At 34.9% G+C, this 23,584-nt stretch overlaps 1 protein-coding gene across 3 annotated transcripts in view; it reads left to right on the forward strand.

The window, feature by feature from the left end:
- The window catches only part of LOC134534365 (SH2/SH3 adapter protein dreadlocks), a 59,496-nt gene that overhangs the window by 10,008 nt on the left and 25,904 nt on the right, over positions 1 to 23,584 (forward strand). For all 3 annotated transcript variants that reach the window (XM_063372826.1, XM_063372807.1, XM_063372817.1), the window contains exons 3-6: positions 5,733 to 5,940; positions 16,595 to 16,748; positions 17,630 to 17,983; positions 22,288 to 22,521. In XM_063372826.1, the coding sequence (XP_063228896.1) occupies positions 5,733 to 5,940; positions 16,595 to 16,748; positions 17,630 to 17,983; positions 22,288 to 22,521 (950 nt within the window). The remainder of the gene's footprint in view (positions 1 to 5,732; positions 5,941 to 16,594; positions 16,749 to 17,629; positions 17,984 to 22,287; positions 22,522 to 23,584) is intronic.

Here is a 23,584-nt window from a genome sequence, read left to right on the forward strand (position 1 = left end):
TCTAATAAATCGATGAACGCTGGCTGCACGCACAAAATTGTACCACTACGGATGTGTTTACGCATGTGTGGCATCTCTCTGGTATGTTGCGGACGGTACAGAGAACTCGGCTGGCACGTGGCGGCGTACTGGTTTGAGGTTATTGTTGTGCACCGCGCCACGGGAGTATATTCGCAAGGAAATGGCGTTCTTACAAGTACGTATTATTTTAATTACTAGTGTAAATCAGTATATTTAAACAGTGTTGTATGAGTATTGTTTTAGCTGTGTAGCTAAATATTTATTGCTGATATGATACTTTTCATGCTTTAGTTTGAAATTGGTAGTTATTTGTCATGAGTTATTATTTGATCAACTAAATCACACACCGTATTATAGTTATGAGCCCACGAGCTTGTAAATATTTCGAGTCCAACAGAGAATATGCTAGTTAAAAGAAATTCAAACAAATATCGTGCGTGGAATATATTTAATTTAGACCATCTGAAACGATTATCCTCAAAATGGACTCGTGGTCGTTTGGTTAGCGTGGATGACTTCCAATCCAAAGGTTTGGTTCGAATCTCGGCAGCTGCGATTTTTTTTTCTACTTGTAAAAATAATTAAATTACACTTCAAAAGTAATAAATATATTTGAATTAATGAATACAAATAAAAGTAAATTTATTAATTAAATTGTACATTTCATTTCACTCTTTTGTATCCATACAAAATAGTAATAATTCAATAAAATTGATTCAATTTTATTCATAAAAGTATGCAGAGGTAGATTTTATCATACAAAAGATAGAAAAATTAAAAAAAATTTCTTCCTCAAAGAATATAATATTTTTAATGCCTAAATGGTTTTCTTGCAAAAACCTATTACGGCTCAGTCTCAGGCCAAATATGATATTTCATTTTCTTCTGGATCAATAATTTCATCGATGTTTTGTTATGACGTCACGTTAAACTATCATCCGTAAACCGACTTTACAGACAACCAATTTTTTTTGTGAGATTTTAAAATGGGATATGCTTACAATATTTATTACTCCTGGCCAATCATCAACTTTTGTTACAAGCATGAATATGACTGGTTATTTAGTAAGATGGAGTTTCATGACGTGGCTTCATTTTTCACTTAAAGGTAAAATGCTGATAATCACAGGTGCACTACTGTGTAAACAAGTCTCCTGTTTATTTCTGCACAGATTATGGTGGTTAGCATTTACGGATTAGATAGTAAACATACGTAAAAGTATTTCTATGTTCACATTTTTCAAATAAATACTATATTTGAATTAAAGTGCATCTCATACATGTAGGTAGTTTTTATTTTTTTTTAGGAGAAACTAATACTAAAAAAAGTTTTTTTTTGTTAACATTTGATAGTGAGTATTATTTGAAGTTACTGCAGTTAATGAGTTTTATTTTGCACAGAAACTAAACAAATGCAAGAACCCTGTACATACTATTGATAATTAACTATTCACAGCTAATTATAGACTGGTGTTAAATTATGATATGTACTTCTCTCTCACAGTTCATTTGATGTTTTGTGAGCAATGTATGTTCACGCAGGTATGCATGGAAAAAATATTTTTAGGGCTGTAGGCAGAAATGGGACCTATAATACATGAAATTTTTAAACTGTATTATACTTTCTTATATTAACGTATAAAATGTGCCTGTTTTGAACATTTTATTCCATTATAATCACTTAAAAATCTAATAATAATTAAGAATGTAAAAGAGAACTGAAGAATTATTATTTTTAATTGTATATACATTGCATATAATTACATTATTGAAATCATGTATATACATATTAATCATTAGCTTACTCAGCCAGTTTGTAAAACTCTTGAATGTTAATAATAAAAAGCTTTATTAACTAACACATGGGTGAATCAGTCATAATTTTTAAAATGGTAAAATAATAGCAAATTTGTTAACTTCCATATTCATAAACATATAAAACTATAAAATATTTGGAAATTATACTGTGCAGTAAATGTGTAAAACTTTTGTTTATCTCTTTTGCTGCGGCTAAAGTAAATGAAATTTTTGTCTAGAAACAGTAGCATTCAGTGCCGAGCAGTCAAGGGTTGCTGACAAAAATAAAAACACAGAGAGGTAACACACAATATGTAAATACAACAGAAATTCATGGAGAAATAATGGCACGCCACTTTGAGGTATCAATTTTTCAATGGCAGCACCAAATTAAAACTAGTGCGACCACAGACGTGCATTGCAGTGTAGGAATACACCCCATTTCGACAAAAGTTGCATGTCGCAAGTTTTCCAATATTTCATGCATTCGAGATAAGTCAAACAACGCAGTTGAAGAGTTAAAAACGAAATTAAGTCTAATTGTACTATAAAAATGTGCACTACTAAGAATGAGGTAAACTGAATGATCTAAAATGTTAAGACCTCTTGCAGTCTAAGGTAAGTAAAATCTAAAGAGAAACTCTGCAGGTTAATCAAATGACAAAATACTCTTTGCCTCAAGTCATGACTGTGCAAGCCGGCCTTAAGGTTATTAGGTAGGTATATATTACTATAGGTGTCACAAAAAGATAAAATTTTTAGACTTAAGCCTTTTCTGTTTCCAGAAATAAATATCATCCATAAATAGGATTATTGGTTTGGCAATGTTTTGAAAGAATAAAAAAAATCTAGGCATCTATGTAAGCATAAATCATGTCACAGTCTTGACTTTCCTGGGTTTTTATTTTATTTGTTTTCATATCAAATCATTAAACAGCAATATGATCCAGAAGAAAAAGCATGGTTCTCTTTTTCACTCATCCTAGGGACGACGTGTCATCGGCATGACGCTTTGCCACTTAAAGCGATCATGGATTGAAAGTCGTTCATTAAAGGCGTCGTTGGTATGTCATGCCCGTCGTACGTATGCTGTTCATTTAACCCAGTCATACAGCTGACTACGTGTCTTACTTTCATTTAATACTGGAAATAATTATTTCAGATGAGTCCAATAATATACTATCATCAAATTTCAGGTTTTTCCTCAATCCTATATACTCAGAAATGATGTAGACACAATATATGATGTATAAAAAAAAAGTTATGATGGTGTCTGAAAAATCTTCCACTCTGTTATTCTCGTTATTTTGAATAGTATAATACTCATTTTCCCCAAATACGTCATATTTAAAAAATTATAAAAACAGGCAATCCGTCTATGTTTTTCATATTAAATATTAAAAAATAAAGGTTAGAACAGAATCACGAAATATTTCAACAAGAAAGTCACATTAGTTATTCTTTACAGAAGTTAAGTGTAATAAAACACATACAAGCATGTGGTTTGTATAACTTCTAAAAACAGCATATTTTTCCTTGAGTTTTCCTTATGAAAAAAAAAATTCACTTTTAAAAATTATGCGCACTGATGAAGTTGAAAATGCACAAAATTCGGCTGATTAAATACCTAGCAGTCCGCTGGTTATTTTACACCATTGTTTTATCACATTTTAAACAGAAAGCATTTCCTGTGACTTTCAGGTTAGCCTACTCCCCACTCTTGTAGGTGGCTAGGTTTGTTTCTGTTGTATAGAATATTGCCACACATTTTATACACAATGGCTTTCAAAAAAATACTTTGAAGTATGATGAAGTAGAAACAATTTAGGAACAGTTTCACATAGAGTTAAGAGGTTTCGTGTTTATCTTTAATTTTGAAATTTGTAGTTTTCTGGAGTAGTGGCTTCTATGAAAAGAAAGTAATAACATTCAGAAAAGGGTATTTTTAGTTCCTCTAATTTTCTGAATGTTATACATACATATAAAAAAAGTCACAATAATGTCTACCACAGTTTCCTCAAAACATATTCAGGCATTTTGTGTTCTACCTTTTTAAGCTTGCAAGATGCTAAATAAATAAAATATCAGCATCATATTGGCCCGATTTGTATGCTGGGGTGCAAAATAGTGCTAATAAAACATGCAGTGGACTGATAAAATGTGATAAAAAGTCTAACTACATAATGTAATTTAATAAAATAGTACAATTTTTAAACAGTTTTTATGTGACACATCGAGTTGTTTCGGTTTTTAAAAATGGGCAAGCTAACTTCAACTGGTAACGAAATTAACCAAATATTGATATAAAGCAATTGTTAGTCTAATAGTGTTTCACATTGAGTAGCAAGGATTTTTTATCATAGTGTCTTTAGAAACAACTGACCATCGAAAACAAAATTAATAAAGACAGGTGACATGTTCTACAAGATCTCTGCATATTATCAAATGCTGAGCCGTCATAGGTAAGGTGCCTTAGTGATGATGGGAGAGTTATAATGATGGGATCCATGCATCATTTCTCACAGCCATTATAACTCAGCTGTCATACTGGTGACGTGTAGTCGCTATGACGGTGGCGAGTAAAAGAACCATACTTGACCTGCAGGTTGTTCAGGCACTAAAGTCCGTCATTTCATCAGAGGAGAATAGAGGAAAGGTCACTCTCGCCTAAAATTGAATACACTGCAATTAGTAATCCAGAAAGAATTGTTTCTTCTAGCTGATATATTTTTTTATTCCAGTGGTTGTCTAACATGTTATAAACTAGATATTTTTATGTTAGATATTAATGTTTAAATGATATAATTTTATGTTGTAGGATTTATCAAGTTAAAAGTTTTTTTTTAATATAATATGTAAACATGATGTTTTTAGTCTGTCATCAATAGAGCCAAGATTTTACTGTGATTTAAAAAGGATTATTTAGTCATTAAAAATGGTAGAGTAGAGTATAGCCATAAAATATTAACAAATAATAACATATGTACTTACCAAGCACAGTTATGTTGAACAACTGATGCAAAAATTCTTATTAATACAGTTATTATAGGTGTTTGGTTTTATGTTTTGATGAACTTTTTGTGTAACATTTAAGAATTTGTTTTTATAATGTTTAATTTTATGAATATTTTACATCCAGCCATCCAGATTTCAGTTTTCCAAGATTCTCAAAATCACTCCAGGCCATTTCTGGAGTAATTCCTTGATATGTAGCAAGGTTCGTACCCTCTCATGCAATAAAAAATTAAGGACCCCCTTTATTTCACTGCCTTCAACACTTTCATGAGGAAGAACACTATAATATCACAACATCCCTCAAGAAAATAACAATAATGATGTTAAATAATTAATGCAAAAAAGAATTCCTTGAATATTTCAATTCAATAAAAAATGGCCCTATTGTTCATAATTATAACACATATATTACCCAAACCCTAGCAATTAATTTGAAAAGAAAGATGGTAAAAAAACACATTTTCAGTTTAAAGGTGAGATACAAAATACAAAAAAAAAAAAATGATTAAAAATGTTTTTATTTTTTAAATCTAATCATGTGGCCTGAAATCTGCCAATTGTGCTATGCACGAGAAAGCTGTGTTTTCTGCCTAGTCTGAAACAAAAGAACATTAAAATTCCAGCATTCATCCGTTACTTGCAGACTGTCAGTCTTTATTGAAGAATTTTTTTTTAAGAATTCTTGATGAAATGTAAGAATTTTTAAGGGCCCTTATTCCATTAGAAACAAATTAAGGATATTAAGGAGGCTTACGAATCCTGTATAAGCCATGACCAGTTCCTTTTCCGATATTTCAGGTCTGTGTGGTTATAGTCTCTAATGCCTTCCTGTCAATACACTGTCAAACTAAATGAAAAAAGAAAGAAAAGTAAAACTATCTGGTGTTTGTGGACCGCAGGCAAAACAAGCCAAGACGATGTTTGCTACGTGGTGGCGAAGTACGACTACGCAGCGCAAGGGGCCCAAGAGCTGGACCTGCGGAAGAACGAGCGGTACCTCCTTCTGGACGACTCGAAGCACTGGTGGAGGGTCCAGAACGCCCGCAACCAGGCGGGATACGTGCCCAGCAATTACGTGAAGAAGGAGAAGCCGTCGCTGTTCGACAGGTGACTTCTTGTGCCTTATTGGGACCGCCGGTGGAGCTGTTTCACAAATTGAAATACCCAGTACTGGGCTTTTTTTTTATTTTTTTTTTATTTCCGACAAAATTACGTTGGACATATGTGCGCCAGTGCTGCAGCTCAGAGCTGGTTTGGTCATATGAAGATTTGTTTGACTCCCTACAATGTTCAAAAAAAAATGTAAATTCCTTGCTTATTTTCACTTGCAATAAGGATTAAAAATGTATGGTAAACAGATAGTCAAATCTTTCTCTTCCCACCAAGGTGATCTGCTTCAGTTCCCAGTGAGGATCGAATCCCCACAAATGCAATCCATCACTGCTCCATCACAAGGGCCACTGATAGAAGTCAAGGGCCCGGAGGAAAATAATTTTTATTTCATGGAAAACTTTTCAAACCCCATGTAACCATTCAGAATGTTTACATGTTGTTTATTATGGTTATTTTGCAGATATTTGTTTTTAAATATTTGTGCTGAGTCTGCGCAAGGCAAACATTTCTTCTTTAATTTACACCTGATCACAGTTTCCCAGGCAGGAATTATTTCATCTAATATTACTTTGAACGCTGTTTCTCTTTAGTGCCTTACCTAGTTTGAATTGAAAATTTCTGGCAATAATGTAGTACAGTAGAGCACCCCTCAACCGGAATCATTGGGGGGAGGTCTATTCCGGTTATGGAAAAATTCCGGGTAAGGGGAGTTGCGGTAGAGCCGGCCACTCGGACGGTTGAATGACCATCATTCAAGCAAGCTGGCAGGCACGTGTTTCTTATCTCTGTGGGTGGGTGCGTGCGTGAACGAAGAGGACAAGAAGAGGGTTCGGGGGAGGTAGTAGGACTACAGCTGCAGTGTTGTGTTACTTCTGTGTTGACGTGCTAGTGATTCACACTTCCGGAGTGTGTATAGTCACTGCCACGCACAGTTTACATTTCACATACACAAGAATAACACTTCAAGCATCTCGTTTAAAAACACAGAGATAGAGAAATACAGGTAAATGTAGCCTGTTTAACCATATATTAACGTATAAATATGTACATAATACATATTTGTACACTAAATTATTGTCTACAAACTGAAAGCATCATACGTTGGAAGTAAATGTTACAGGCTATCACGTGTGTCAGCGTGTGTAGTGGGAGTCGGTGTACATTCTCAGGCCGGTCGGAATTTTCCGTTTACTTGACATAGTGAAACAATTAAACTACTTATAGCATAAACATCTTTATAGTAATTCACGTCCGACGCGAAAACCAGCTGTGTATTTACGCAATGCGCGGGAAAGACTGGCTATAATTAGCTCTCTGACAGACGTGCGCGCGCGCGCCTACAAGACATGTACAGTCAGGCAAAAGCAAAAGAACCTTGTTCCAGTGCGGAAATGTTTTGGAGATGTTTTGTAATGTTTTAATTTTTTTTGGAAAATTAGTTCCGGATATCGGGAGTTCCGTTTGTGGGAATTACGGTTGAGGGGTGCTCTACTGTACAAGAAAGCATAGAGGAAAGTCTTGTTTTATTTAGACATCGGGCAAGACGTCTTCTGTGTGACGGGCGGTCCCTACATAGTGTCAAGAAGATCTCACGACATATCATCCACATAAATTAAAATTTCTGGATGTCTGTCATCTTTGGTGAGATTGTCCCAGTTTTTAAGCAACCTGGATGAGCTACTCTCGCTGAGTTCCGGATGCCTGCAGTCGTAGCTTTAGCTGGTTCTACATTGCTATAGCAGATGTTCCTGGATGCTGTGCTGTCTGTCTAGTGGTCCTGCAGAAGAAGACCTATAGCTCTACTGACTGAATCCTGAGAATCTTACAGCACGTTAGTGTGGTGAATGTATTCCCAAGTGTTAATGCACATAGCTCGGAAATTAATCCATTAGTCGTGAAACATTGATATTTATTTTAGGGTTCGCGGTAGCTGATACAACTCGTACATTTTACATAAATTGAAACTTCCGTAATTTTCAAAGGTTAATATAAACATATTGATCTTTTGACTAGACAACCTTAATATTGTATGAAATTATATTTTGGTGTCCTTCTTGAACAGTCAAAGTAATGGTTTTGTTTCAGTTGAAATAATAATAGTTATTTTTATTAATATTTACTTCATTTCTTGCTATATTTATAGTAATTCAAATGTAATTTTGATTTTCTGGGTTTGCATACCTTCATGATATGGTATTGAAATTAATACTGCAAACATTACATATTATCCAACACACTCATAACACTAGTTTTGAGAACACATTCTGTGGACTGGTACAGGCACCTTGGTAAAAGAGGCTACCTAGCACAGGCTGTGCCAGTGTACCTCCACACTTACAATTTAAAAAAAAAATCTAAAGACTGAATGTTAGTGTGGGTTTAACTGAAAAGTGATCTGTGTGCATTGCATGACTTGCAAGGTTTTCTGTGAATTATACTAACAATAGACTTGTAATTTTCATCCTATCAAGGTAAACACAAGCATGAAAAAGAATCTCGAAACTCAATTGGGGTGCCCTTCCTGGTGCCCGGGCCCCAGAGATTTTGCCTGCCCTCCCCACTTCTCCCTCCCCACTTCTCCCTCCTCACTTCTCCCTCCCCACTTCTCCCACCCCACTTCTTCCTCTCCACTTCTTCCACCCCAAAATCCCCCATAGTTTTGAATGACCTCAATGTCAAGGAGATATTTGTTTTTTTCTGTTAATATTTCAGACTGGTAGACCAGGGTCGATAATTTTTGAAACCAAAAAAAATAATAGTAGGATGAAACCCGTTAAAAAAGGTCGAGAATATAACAAAAATGAAAGGAAAAATAATTTACGGGCGATCTGAGGTCGGGAAGTGGAAGGGGGTGAGTTTTTAAGGGTAAAAAACTGTGTATCTCGATTTCTGGTTAAACTACAAGTCCTATGAAAAAAAAATTATATGACAAAGTTGTAGGTAATAAAGAGACCTACAACTTTTGTAATTACACTTTTTTCACATAACCTAAAAATTTATGTGAAAAATTGAAATAATCAAGTTTTTGGTTTTTTATTTTTATCTTATGAAAAAAAAAATTCTTTTTCACGAAATTTGCTGAAAACTTGCCTTTTTATGTCCTAAAGACACTGTAATTTTTTTTGATTTGAAATATTTATTTTTTCACCTTATTTAGATTTAATATCGAAAAAACACCCTAATTTTCAATCGAAAATTCTCGCGTCAAAATATCAGCTTTTTAAAAAAAGTCGGAGAGTTTTTTGTTCATTGATATCTCTTCTTTCTGATAATGTAAAAAAATTAGAGATGTACGAACCTGCAAATTTTTAAGTCGAGTCGAGTCAAATTTTACAATAATTAGTTCGAGTCGATTCGAGTCGAGTTTGTAGATCATAAATTCAAGTCGAGTCGATTCGAGTCTGAATTTTTATTTGAATCTTTGACACTTAAGTCGAGCTTGAATATTTGCACTTTACTGCTAAGAGTCCTTAGATGGTTGTCTTGTTATATCATGGCCCACTTAATCAAATATATTTAAAATACAAGTATTAATACAAACAATTCATTTAGAATAAATTCTTAACTGATATAATATAATACAATTCAATAATTGAGGTATTCTGTAGAGCATCATACTACTAGTTACATTACTAATCACAGTAAATTAACTCATTATAAAAATTGAAAAAATATGTTATGTTAATAGTTATACAAAAACTGTTCCAATAGTGCAGTTAATTATTTACATGGTAAATGAAATCAATTTCAAATAAGCAACAAATGAAACTGTAAAAAATTAAAATATTGTACAGTAATCATTTTGATTATTTTATACCACCTATAAAAGAGAATATTAAAGACTGTGGTATCAGCCTACAAAACATAATGAAAAAAATATATTCCTAGCAGTACATATTTAAAAATATTTTTATGGAAAGCGTATAACTATAAGAAGTAATATTTTAAGGTCACAGTCACAAATTTTTAAAATACAATCTACCATGTTATCTGCAGAAATAAAATGAAAAATAAAAAATCACAAATTATCGTGAAGAAAAACCAGTTTTTCTACAAGGCTCGAGGACAAGTTTTGGCGTCGTGTGGAAATGGTGAGTCCTGCTTTAGAGAACAACCTTTCACTAGCTACTGAAGTAGCTGGAATGCCTAAATAGTGCATTGCTAGCTCAGCTAGATGGGGGTAATTTCTGCACGATTTCCACCATTCAAGTGAATCTTCATCTCGACCAATTACTGCACCATCCATAAAATCATTAACCTAAAAGAAAAAAATATGGTGTAGCTGTAAAATCAATAGGCCTACAGAAATAATACAAATACAGTAAAACCACATTCCCTTGAATTAAACTTCCTCCTTAAATACATAAAAATATGGAACTACCTTTTTTTTCCCCATTAAGCCACAAAATTTTGTTCTTGCATATTGCCATCTATGCTGAGAAAAAATTTAAGGTAAGGCTTGTATTGAAAAGAGATACCTGAATGTTAAATTACTGCCTAATATATTATTAATGTATTTTTGTTCTGATAAAAGGGTAACACAGGAGTTCTACTATAGCTTAAAAATTTATTTTTTCCTACCTCTTTCTTCACTGAATCATCATCTTCTTCTGCAGGCTGTGTTTGCTTTGATTTCAAATCAAAGATACCCCAGAGAGAGTTGTTTGTTGAAGATGATGATGCACATTTTTCTTCCATAACTTGTTCTTTCCTAGAACATTTGTTACCAACTTGTAAAGAACTTTTCTTCTTTCTTATTTCTTCAGTCAACAAATGTTTTGCAAGAACAATTTCGTGATTTTCCATTGTGATACATTTGAATCTTGGATCCAAGGCAGTACTTAGCAGATGTGTATGAGAGTCCCTTATGTATTGAAATCTAGCAGTCAATGATTTTTGCAATGCTCGTGCCAATGTAATGCCACTTCCTTGTACTCCAGTTTTCGAGGTTACATAATTCTTCAAAAATCCTTCAATGCTATAAATAATTGGACGAACCATTGAAAGAGTTGGTACACTTTCTTTGCACAGTTCTTTCGTAGCTAAGAAGAGAGGTTGCAAAATTTTCACGTACGCTGCAATCAAGTTCCATTCATTTGCTGTCAAACTTTCCTTGCTAGAGTTAGGCAAATCTGCAGACACTGCTTCTTTTTGTTCATGTAGGCGTTCAAGCATAAGATATGTACTGTTCCATCTTGTGTCTATCATCTGAATCAAAGCATGCTATGGTAAACTTAATTTTTTTTTAATTGATTGTAGCCTCTCTCTTGATTTTGTGCTATGCTTATAATGGCCTACTATGGACCTGCATGTTTTCAAAACGCTGTCCAATCCAACTTCTGCAACAGCATCACTAATAGCTAGCTGTAAATTGTGAGCAACACAATTCAAATGAACTAAAGGCTTCCCAGTTAGAGCACTGCTCAAATTTCTGGCATTGTCACTAACTACGTAGATGGGAATCTGAGTTGAAGACATACTAATACCCCAGTTGGATGTCAAATGGCACAACTTCTGATATATAGCTGTGCCTGTATGTTGACCAGAAAAGTGTGAGCATTCTAATGTATGGTTCTGCATTGTAAAGTCACGAGTAAGAAAGTGAGATGTCACAGAAATGTACCCTTCCTGCTTTTTTGAAGTCCACAAATCTATTGTAAGAGACACTGATTTCACTGTTTCAAGATCATGGCTCAACGCTTGTTCCATAATCCTGCGAGTGTCACTGTACAATTTTGGTACTACAGACCTTGAAAAATGGTTCCTGCTTGGGATATGGTATCGAGGTTCAAGGGTTTCAATTAATTCTCTGAAGCCACGATCTTCTACAACAGATAATGGTTGATAATCAAGCGCAATCATGCGACCAATTTTATTTGTGATACTTTGCGATTTTGGACTGTCAGATGAAAGCATTACTTTTTAATCCATTGCTTGTGTAATAGGGGATGAAACAGGCCGCTTCAATAAATTCATAGCCTCTTTTTTAGCTACACACTTTTCCTCATACTTGCGTTTCAAGTGAAAATGTGAATCCAAGTGTCTGATCAGGCTTGTGGTAGATGATGATGGTGTCTTCAAATGTTTTTTGCAACATTTGCATATTGAATACTGTTCACATTTTTCAAAAAATCCCAAATTTTTGATCTTCCTGTATTTGTACTAGGACTGATAGTGCTTTCATGAACCTCCTGTACTTTAGTTTCCTCTGTTTCTGTTTTTAAATATCCTAAGATACCTTTAGAAGATGAATTTTTGCCTGACATTGTGAGTGTTTGCTCAGTAAACGTACGCCAGCTGCGGCCTGCAGCATTCACGAGTCAAAAAACAATGAATATAATTTAGGCTTGTAGGCGCGCAGGTTAGGTTAAGTTTCACACAATCATTTAGAACATTTTTGAAAACTTTCACTTATGGGAAGTGTAAGGCCGTGCTACAATTGGCGCAACAATACAATAAACGTTCCCATAACAAACATAATACATTTAAAGATGATTGCTACAACACTAACGCCGTTGGAACACTACAACACTACGCCGCTACAACACTACGCCGCTACAACACTACGCCGCTACAACACTACGCCGCTACAACACTACGCCGCTACAACACTAACGCCGTTACGTTGCCGGCCAATCGCAAGCTAGCATTTCCAACCAATCCAAGCTTTTGTATTTGTATTGAATAGTTACACTTTATAAAATACTTTATACTTCATAATTAATTTTAACTTGCCACTTAACTTGGATAGCAAACAATTATACAAAATGCAATCTCGCCGAACGTAATAGTGTAAACAAACACTGAAGAAAAAAAATTCATGTTCGCCAACCTACACTTCCTAAAATTAGCGGAGCCATTAAACAAAGTTTTTTTTTAAATGCCATTTCGTGATTGGTGGCGTATCGGTCGCAAACATGCGCTCTGTAACACAAATATAACGCTACCGTTAATTTATTATTATAACGTTGTGCAGATTAGAGCACGGATTTACTAAAAAAAAAAAAAGTAAATTTTGTGCCGATATTATGATTATAAAATTTAATTCGTGTTTTGTTTATTAAAAATTTGTTCGTCTTCTTTGCTATGTGGTCACACCTGTTAAGTTGGCAATATGTAAAACTAAAATATAAATAATATGGCCGATTGTCATCGTTGTTGGTAAGTACGTGTTTCGGTTTTACGTACGTAATTTTTAGTGTCGGCCGAAGTCACGTAAGGAGATATTAAGAATTGTAATTCAATTTTATTATATTTTATCATCGAGTTTTACCCTAATTTCCTTTCGAGTTTCGCCCCGTCGAGTAAAATAAACTCGAATGCCGAGCCGAGCCGAGCTGATGCTACTCGCTCGACTCGACTCGAATTTTCGAGTCTCTGCCCATCACTAAAAAAAATACATACAGTAAACTCTCGCAAATCCGGACCACGAGAATCCGTAGTACTCAGAAATCCGTGGTGTTTTGTAACTGAAAAATAAATGTTTTTTTTATAAGCGTTCTGCAGTGTTGTGGTGCGCTGTGTTCCCACGGTAAAAAAAGTGTGTGTGCCGCATCGTGTAACTACGATACACGCACTCGCATCTCTGTTATTTTTTTCTGCCTGTCAAAACGCGTGACATCTGACACGAACAAAATAAAAGACGTGCTGAGAGTGTAGGATATTTAGATAGGAGGAAAATAAATGTCTCACGATAGAGAGCAACTGCTTAGTGGAGCATTTCCGGTAGCTCAGAGTAGAAGTGCACAGCAGTTGATTGTACATATTTAAAGGTTTTACTGAGTGTGGAGAATTATGAAGGTGAAAAGAAAACACGTAACACTGACATTTAAACAAAAGCTTGAAATATGTGACAAGTTGAATCGTGGTGTACGTGTTGCAGCAATCGCGCTTGAGTATGGTATTGACGAGTCAACCGTGTATGACATAAAAATACAAAAGGAAAAACTCAAAGCTTTCGTAGCAGAGAGTGAGTCGGAAAAGAACTGTTTGAAACTAAAAACTCTTCACACGCCCAAACACGCACTCGCATCTCTGTAAACAAAAGATTACATCACTGGTTACAGCGCCGCGTGTCTGCCGTCCGTGCGGCCGGCTGGCTGTAAACAGTGCAGTGGGAGATGCTTTAGTACACAGTGTCAAAGAGACGTGGCGTTATTTTAATTTTAAGTAATTTTGAATCTTTTTTAGCAATGTATTCTGTTTTATGTAATTCCATTAGATAACTGCTACCGTGTCATTTACCTACACGAGGGAAGAGAAAAAACATGTTTTTTAACAGTAAAAAAAATAAACAATTTTTTTACCTCTCAAAAATCCGGAGTATTCACAAATCCGTGGTCTGTAAATCCCCAAGAACCCCGGACTGGAGAGAGTTTACTGTACATTACTATGGTAAATGTTCTCAGAAAATGCAAAGAAAAGAAAAAAACTCTAATCCGAATTTTTTTTAATCACTATGTACAATTTTGAGCTATTTAGTAAAATTTACACTTTAATTACTTGAAAAACGTAAGATTCTATGTTACATTGATAAACAAAAAAATTACAAATCCATTAATAATAAAGATTGCAAGAAACATGCGAAAATAGTTGTTCTAAATATTAAAGATAGAATTTAAAGGGGGGATTTCAATTAAAAAATGTGATTGCTGCAATTTTTTTTAGTCAAAAAGTTGATTTGTTAAATTCTAATTACATTTATGCCATAGAAAATCTCATAATATGTGAATTGAAATGTAAATCGTAATATTGAATTTAGATACTTTATACTGATTATTATTATTCATAATAATATTTTAAAATGCATTAATCTTCTTATTTATAAATCTTATCTTGAACCCTAATCACTTATCCATTACTTTTAGTCTCTTCAGTGGCATTTCTTCATCGTTAGATTCGACAAACCTTCCCGATTCTAGTAGATCTTCGAAATCTTCAAGACCATCACCGTCTTCGTATCCAATATTATTTTTAGTCTGAATTGGTCCTTCATCCACAATTTCATCTGAATCACTAACTTCCTCGTAGGTTTTTTTCTTCCACATTGGTGCATTTTTCAGAACCATGACAATTTGAGCAAAAATTTGTGCATTTTAAGCCATGTTTTCGGCAGCCACATTTTAAACTGTTACATCCAGTTTCACAGCTGCAGCAAATAGTTTTGAGCAATATTTCCGGAATTAACTCCTTCTCTGTAAATTTGAGCATAATCCCACGTTGATGTTGCTTCCAGCCCCAATCTGTTGCTGTCAGTGCGTTACCTAGCCAAGTTTGAAGTTGATAATATGCCCTGTAACAATGTTGTTCTGCTGCAACTTCTGTGGGTAACTCAGGTATATAAGTTATCTTAAAATAGCAATAAATAGGCATCTATGCACATAATTTAAAGAATATTCTACAACTTTCTCAAAATATTGTAGATGTCTTATTAAATATTAACTTATTTGGTTGTTAATTATAGTAGTATATTTCGATTTGTATTTTTTTGTTTATCAATGTAATATAGGATCTTACGTTTTTCAAGTAATTAAAGTGTAAATTTTACTAAATAGCTCAAAATTGTACATAGTGATTAAAAAAAATTTCGGATTCGAGTTTTTTTTCTTTTCTTTGCATTTTCTGAGAACATTTACCATAGTAATGTATATTTTTTTTTTACATTATCAGAAAGAAGAGATTTCAACGAACAAAAAACTCTCCGACCTTTTTTAAAAAGCTGATATTTTGACGTGAGAATTTTCGATTGAAAATTAGGGTGTTTTTTCGATATTAAGTCTAAATAAGGTGAAAAAATAAATATTTCAAATCAAAAAAATTACAGTGTCTTTAGGGCATAAAACGGCAAGTTTTCAGCAAATTTTGTGAAAAAGAATTTTTTTTTTGCATAAGATAAAAATAAAAACCAAAAACTTGATTATTTCAATTTTTCACATAAATATATAGGTTATGTGAAAAAAGTATAATTACAAAAGTTGTAGGTCTCTTTATTACCTACAACTTTGTCACTTAATTTTTTTCCATAGGACTTGTAGTTTTGCCGGAAATCGAGATACACTGTTTTTTACCCTTAAAAACTCACCCCCTTCCACTTCCCGACCTCAGATCGCCCGTAAATTATTTTTCCTTTCATTTTTGTTATATTCTCGACCTTTTTTAACAGGTTTGATCCTACTATAAATTTTTTTTTCACTTTTTACCATTTTCAAAATTATCGACCCTGGTCTATGGCTATTTAACACCAAAATAATTACAGTAAAAGTGGAGTGTAAGTTTTGTCATTCAGTTTTCATTAATATGACACTGCATAATGAAATTTAATGTTTACAATTTAAATTATGTGCACAATTTCTCAGAATTATTGTGTGTGTGAAATAATTTTATAAATAATTATTTTGTTCCTAGAAAAAAATATTAAAAATAATGTATTTTTGCGACGTAGAAGTATCCCCAAAGAAAATTTTTTTTCTATTTATTTTTTTAATTTTAAAATATAAGAATATTTTGTAAAATTTTATTTACTTGTGTTATATGTTTTTTGTCTCGTAAATTTATTTTGATATTTTTTTTTATTGTTTGATACAAATATTACTCCTTAGTAAGTAATATGGTACACATTTTGAATATATTATGTAATTTTTTTTTTCAGCATTAAAAAGAAAGTGAAAAAAGGATCTGGCTCTAAAACTCTTCCCTCCAGCAACTCACCTTCTCGGGCCATAGAGTCTCCAACGATGGGTCGTAGGCTTCCAGCGGATCCTGCGGAGGCAATAGGGACGGCCATTGTTAAGTACAACTACCAGGTACGCCAAGCTGCGTTCAAAACAAAGCATACTTAGCATATCTCACAAAAAGAATAACGTGATAAAGACAGTACCGGAATTGAAAGATCATTCTTAAGCTCTATGTTAATGGGTGTAAAGATCAAGTCTTGGTTGTTATTGCTGAAATCCCTTTTCATTTGAAAGTTTTTGAGGTGTGAAGCATATTACATTGCACTTTAGGTGCAATTTAAATTAATATTTTTAAAACTTAATTTGTTATTTTGTTCAAGCTATGCCCCAGTAAAAGCATGGAGCTATTGTAAACATTTTTGTGAGGAAACTTGGAGATAATTCATGTGATAAGAGCATTTTATATTTCTGATATTTATCTTGGTTGAATGAACATTTATATTTATCTATTGTAAGCTTTCTGTGTCCCAAAATTATTTCATTTATAAATTTTATTTTTTTTTGTTAAATGCTTGTCTAGTTATCAAGCATTGGTAGTTTGGGGGAAGGGGGGGGGGGGAAGCTTCTTGTAGCAGGTTCCATAGCAAAAAATTTTTTATAACTCTTGAATTTATTTTGCATTGCTTTCCACCTGTTCAATGTTTTCTTAACAATACTATGTGTTGACTTTATCAATACAAACACGTCCAACCATCTGCCATCATGGCGCCTCTTACAGTCTCGAAAAAAAAAAAAAAGAACTCAATGTCCATTTGCCATGCTTCAATGGTAATTTGTTCAAAATTGAAATGCCCTCATACAGATTTTTTTTTTTTTTTTTTTTAAATTTGTCTACAACATATCAATTGTCCAGGAAAAATACAGAGCTTTCAAAGTATTATTAATAATAATTTTCACGAGGAGTGAACTGGGTCACCTTACAGGACGAGATGCACTATGTGTGGTTGAAGGCCCAGCAAGGGGACGAGCTGTCCCTGGTGAAGGGCACCCGCATCCTGATCCTGGAGAAGAGCAACGACGGCTGGTGGCGGGGCCAGAGCGGCTCCGCGGCCGGCTGGTTCCCCAGCAACTACACCCAGGAGGAGGGGGACGCGGACGATACCCTCCACACCTACGCCATGGCCGAGAACGTGCTGGACATAGTCGTGGCCCTGTACTCCTTCTCCTCCAACAACGACCAGGAGCTGTCCTTCGAGAAGGGCGACCGGCTGGAGATCCTGGACCGGCCGCCGTCCGACCCGGAGTGGTACAAGGCCCGCAACGGCCAGGGCCAGATCGGGCTGGTCCCTCGCAACTACCTGCAGGCAAGTTCCGTCCTCTTAACCTCTGCACTTGGAGGATTTTACATTCAAAAATAAGACTGTAGAAGCTATTTTCATGCGTTACCCAGTTGTAGATAAACTTTTAGTGAGCATAGCTGCCAAGTATCACAGATTTTCCTCCATAATTATTACTTTTTAGAATTTCTCTTATAAAACTAGGAGGTATTATTTATTTACAGCGGAAACACCGAAAATTATTGACGTTTGAAAATTGTGTGTTTCAGTGTTGAGTACTATAAGTCTCGCTGATGTAGATCATGTAATAATAAGGTAGGGGTGTGCAAATATTCGTAAATACGAATAGTTATGAATAGCAATGAACATACTATAAGCATTCGGAGGTTGAATATCAAAAATAAAAATTGTGAATATTTACAAGCACATGTGTTTAGTTTCTAGTGGTTTAAAGTGATTCGTTTTTCCACCAAATTTTTTTTTTTCTGATCTACCAATATAGTCGTATTAACGTGTACCACAATACATGTTTTAATAGTATATTCAGAGAAATTTAAATTAACACTATCTTAATTAAATTAACATGACGTAATAAATAAATGTGACACCAGTTCCAAATGAAAGAGAACGTTAGCAGGAATGCCAACACTCACAGTGTTGTTTTATGAATGTTTGCTATAATTCATAAAATGTTTAAAAAATATTCATAACATTTAATTTGAGTATAACTTTTTCTGAATTTCTTTTGATTATTACAGTTAATCACTGAGATTTGTTTCTCACAGCTATTTGAGGTTACAATAAAATTAATTTCCCATTTCTGCGCTACTTTTTTTTTTTAACCAATTGATATGTTGATACCTGAACAGAATAACAACAATAAAGTTTTCCATCTTTCATGTCATCTTTATGATGGAAATTTGTACCTAGTTTGCTACCATGTAAAAATTGCAATGAACTGAGCCTTTTCTATTAGTTTCGTCGATGACAGAAAAAAATATCTATGAAAATCAGCCACCGTACATGGGTTTGGACGTAATTTTTATCTATGAGTACCGTGTTTTCTCGCATAATCGTCGCACATTTTATTCTAAAATCAAGTTAGAAAAGTAGGGGTGCGACGATTATGCGGAAAAAAAAAAAATTTTGTTAGATAAAGTTATTCATTCTGTTCGTTTGCGTTGCTGCGGTGTACCACTTACAAAAATGTAGCCAGCGCTAGTTAGCATCATTCATGTTTGGTTATGTTTCTTCCCGTATAGAGCGCGCACACGTAGTCAAATATTGATATCTCGCCAATTACATGCAACGCGCACTCTCTGTCGAGTGCCGGGTTAACTACATCTGATAGTCCGCACTCTTTCGTGGTAAGTGTGTACTACGACGATAGTTATGCGTTCGTTCAGGCTCGCATTTGGGTCACAGATTTTGTTTTTCTATTTAAAGTTGAAGAAAGGTTTTTATTGCATGAATTATCAATTTTAATTGTTTGGCGTGCTCTTTTATACTTCACTTTTTAAATAAATGTACTTTCCATGAATAAAATTTTTTTTCCTTGCATAAATGTCGCACCCCTACTTTTCAAACTTGATTTTAGTATAAAATGTGTGTTATGCAATAAAACGCGGGTACTTGTTTTAGACGTTCTAGTTCAATACAATGTCTTATCAAATATGATCAAATGTTTCTGTCCCACCATGTTCTCCATAAGATGTACGATGTAAGTTACAATTTGTTGAATGTCGAAGTTGTCCAACCCTTTGATTCCTGTATAAAACTTTCTTTTTTTTTACATTGAAATCTATTATTTTTTACTTATTTAATTAACGGGTATACAAAATGGTTTGATGTTTAAATTGTCTTTCAGACACGTTTTCAATCATTTGTACCATCGCCGCTGTGTAGGGCATATGAAAATTTAGCCAGTGCTGCTTGTTTGGTTAGGTTGATGCCTGTATAGAGTGCACTCACGTAGTCGAGTATCGATATTGATAGCTCACAGTCTTTCATTTTAGTTTATAGTAGGACGTACTAGTGTATAGTATGCTATGTTAGTTCCATCTCACATTTGGGTCACAGTTTTTGTTATCAGTTTATTTTAAGTTAATACCAAATTATATTTTTGTTCCTTAATATTTATTTACTAGTTGTATGAAATCAATCAAATTGAGTTGAATCTCAAAATTATATTTGTTTAATGTATAAATTAGGTAAACTAACTTAGCACAATTTGTAATGAAATATTTTATTTTATGAACATATCTGTCAAAATTTTTTAGCTTCGAACTGAACCGAACCTTGGAAAAAGTCTTTTAACCGAACCGGACTAAACCCATGACAAAATTCCTTGGCTTGTACTTTAAACGAACCTCAATATTTGCATACACAGCAAGTGTTAAGAAACATTTTCCACTTAAATCATGACCTTAGATCATATACCTGTGTGAATTTATGGAGTTCACATTTAGCCTTGATACTTGAGCATTAATTCACCTCTAGCAACAAAAACCCAAATCATTAAGTTTATATTATTTCAAACACACCTTAAATAATTATGTTTGGTTACTTATTTACGTGAAAAAAGCAGCGGGATGTGAATTATTTTAATATTGTGTGTGCCAAAATCCAAACATTTATATTACACACTTTTAGTAAAATTAACCTTAACCTGTGCCCACACATGGTTTCAGTAGCAGTGTAAATATATAAGCATGTTAGATTTGTAAGACATGGTACACACTACACAAAACATACCCCTTGAATAAACGAGGATGCTGGAAGCCATCAATATATCGCTCACAGAAGAGAGCATCTTTTATGTTGTGTTCATTTGTTGTTGTAGTCCATGACCATGACTTATCAATATACAAAAATTGGTCTAGTTGCGAAAACAAGCGGGAAAAAAAATGACTTGTCACGGAAATTTGTTTGTTAGTGATGATATACCCTATTTACCCGCAGAAGGGTTGCCCCCTGCATATGGATAGCACCTTTAATTTGGGGCCAAGAAATCTAACATTTTCACCTTAGGGGTCGCCTTCAAATATGGGTCGCACCATATATGTATCTGTCTCCAGTAGAATCAAGTGAAGTCTTTATGGCTGGCCCATGTTTCAACTTATTGCTTCGTAAGAAACACTGCACTGATATTGACCCTTGGTCCTTTGTTTTTCCCCACTGTCTAACAAAAAATACAAAGGAAATGAATACTATTTTTTATACCCATATTATCCTTTCCGGCTCTTCCCATCCCCCCCCCCTCCCCTCCCCGTCCTCTTCTCACCAAATTCATTACCCTAGAGAGAAAAGACTAGGCGCATGCTATTTCCTTGTCAATTTTTTTTGTCACTTCCTTCAATAAAAACAAGCATTCCCTGTACAACAGTTTTTTCATGGATAAAACACTGTTTGGACACAGTTGCATCACAAAAACCTGCCTGGATAGAAACGTAATGATTGTATGTGGTGTTAGTTCACTGACATTTACAACAGTGAGGAGGAGGGAGCATATCAACACATAAGCACTCAAACACACTGCACTCACACACACATACATGCAATCCAGACTCCTCTTTTCACTCTCTGGCTGGTTTATTTTTAGATTTTCGCCTCTTTAACAAGCGACATCCCGGCGGCAGATGGCCACATCACTTACCGGCGACCGACACAGCACAGTTCATGATGTTTCACACGCATGTCCAAGATGTTTTAATTAAGTAATTTATTCTTACCCGTATCATACTTATTAAAAATCAACACAGGTTAGTTATTTAAGCACGTAGTCAACCGCAAAGATCGATGTGTGCGTGTGGTTTTTTGTTTCTTTATTATTATTATTATTATTATTATTATTATTATTATTATTATTATTATATACAGAATGAAAAAGATAGCATATGGGTTACATGTTATTAAACAAAAAATCATAAAATGACGCATATGCAGGTAAAAACGATAGTGCTGTGTCACTAATAAACGTGTTTAGTATAGCATTTATACAATCATTTTTACTTATAGGCAGTTAAAGTTTGAGGCTGACGCAAATTTGCTGACGAACATTGAATTTTTTTTTAAACTTATTATTGACACACAGAACGGAACCAAACTTGGCTTGTTCTTTCGGTTTGGAAATTTCAATCTTTGCCCAGGAGTGAATTTGTTATGACCAAGAACATTTGCAACCACAACCTAGCATATTTAAAATGATAAAGGTGGGTTTAAATCACACGAGGGTGCAGAGTTAATAGGACGTTCCGCATCGCACACTTGTATTTCTGAGTTGAAGGTGTCGGTGTTTGCGGGGTGAACAGTCGCGGTTGTCGTGGACACAGGAACTCAGCGAGTACCTGACCCAGCCGTACCGCAGCCGCGACGGGACCGGGGACAGGCAGGACCCGCTGGACAAGAGGCCGGACGGCAGCGCCGTGGGACCGAGGGTGGCGGACCGCCCCCACCTGGTCGGCAAGCCGTGGTACTACGGCAACATCACCCGCGCCCAGTGCGACACACTTCTCAACCAGCACGGCCACGACGGAGACTTCCTCATTCGCGACAGCGAGACGAACGTACGTTTGCGCTCTCCCCTCTCGATCCTGCTTTTACATACAGCGAAACCCCTTATTTACGTTACCGTTATTTGCACTATATTCTTCAGGTCCCGTTTAGTTCCCATTTAGTCCAATACAATACTTTAACGCGAATTACGTCTCAAAAATCGAATCCATCCCGCTATTTACATCACGTACCTAACAACCATAGTAGGCCTAAAAACATTGTGAAAAACGTAACGTTTATAGTCGGCAATGAACATTTTAAATCGCAAAATATACATATTTTATAACATGAAAAGTTGCTTTTATTTCTAAACATATAATAATTTAAGCCTAGGCGTGTAAAAGTCCGAGTAATTGTAGCAGGAGACAATCTAAATTGTACTAGGGAAAAATGTAAACTCACGAATGTATAAACGTACCGGAAATGTCGTGAATATTACGACTTTACGAGGCTGCTTGTAAGTTGTGATACTATATTTATTTCACAACTTAGCCGAAATACTGGTACGAGACATAAACTTCACAAGATAAAATGAGCGGAGTCTTGGTAACTGTTTTATACGTATTTTATAATTTCGGAAATATTGTACAGTTGACGCATATTTTTTAAACTAACCATTTATTTCTGGAAATCGTAAATAATTAATTATTGGTATCAAGACATCAAGATGAACGTAAACTTGAACATGTCACGGCAGCGAGAAAGCGTATACCAATAAACTGGTGTTAGAACTGGACAAAACTGGTACACGGAAGGTGGAGCTTATATTTTTTTCCGCTAAGCTCGCATCTATTGGCTGGCTGCTGATGGAAGGTCACGAGTCTGGGCGGAGCGTTGAGTGAGTTATACTGCACATGCGCAGCTCTGAGAACAGAGAGAGCCAGCCGGCGGCTACGCCGCGCCGTAACAACAGCTGATCGAGTACAATGACCTTTCTCCGTGCACGACGCGCTATTGACGGTAAATTTCCAATTTGCGGCCTTTTTTTTAAATTTTTTTACTGTGGTGCATTGCGTATGTGTAATGTAGCCCGTATTTCTTATGAACGCTGCAGGATGCGACTGTATTTTAATT

The sequence above is a fragment of the Bacillus rossius genome, chromosome 1, assembly GCF_032445375.1.
Source record: "Bacillus rossius redtenbacheri isolate Brsri chromosome 1, Brsri_v3, whole genome shotgun sequence".
NCBI classification, from domain to species: Eukaryota; Metazoa; Arthropoda; class Insecta; order Phasmatodea; family Bacillidae; genus Bacillus; species Bacillus rossius.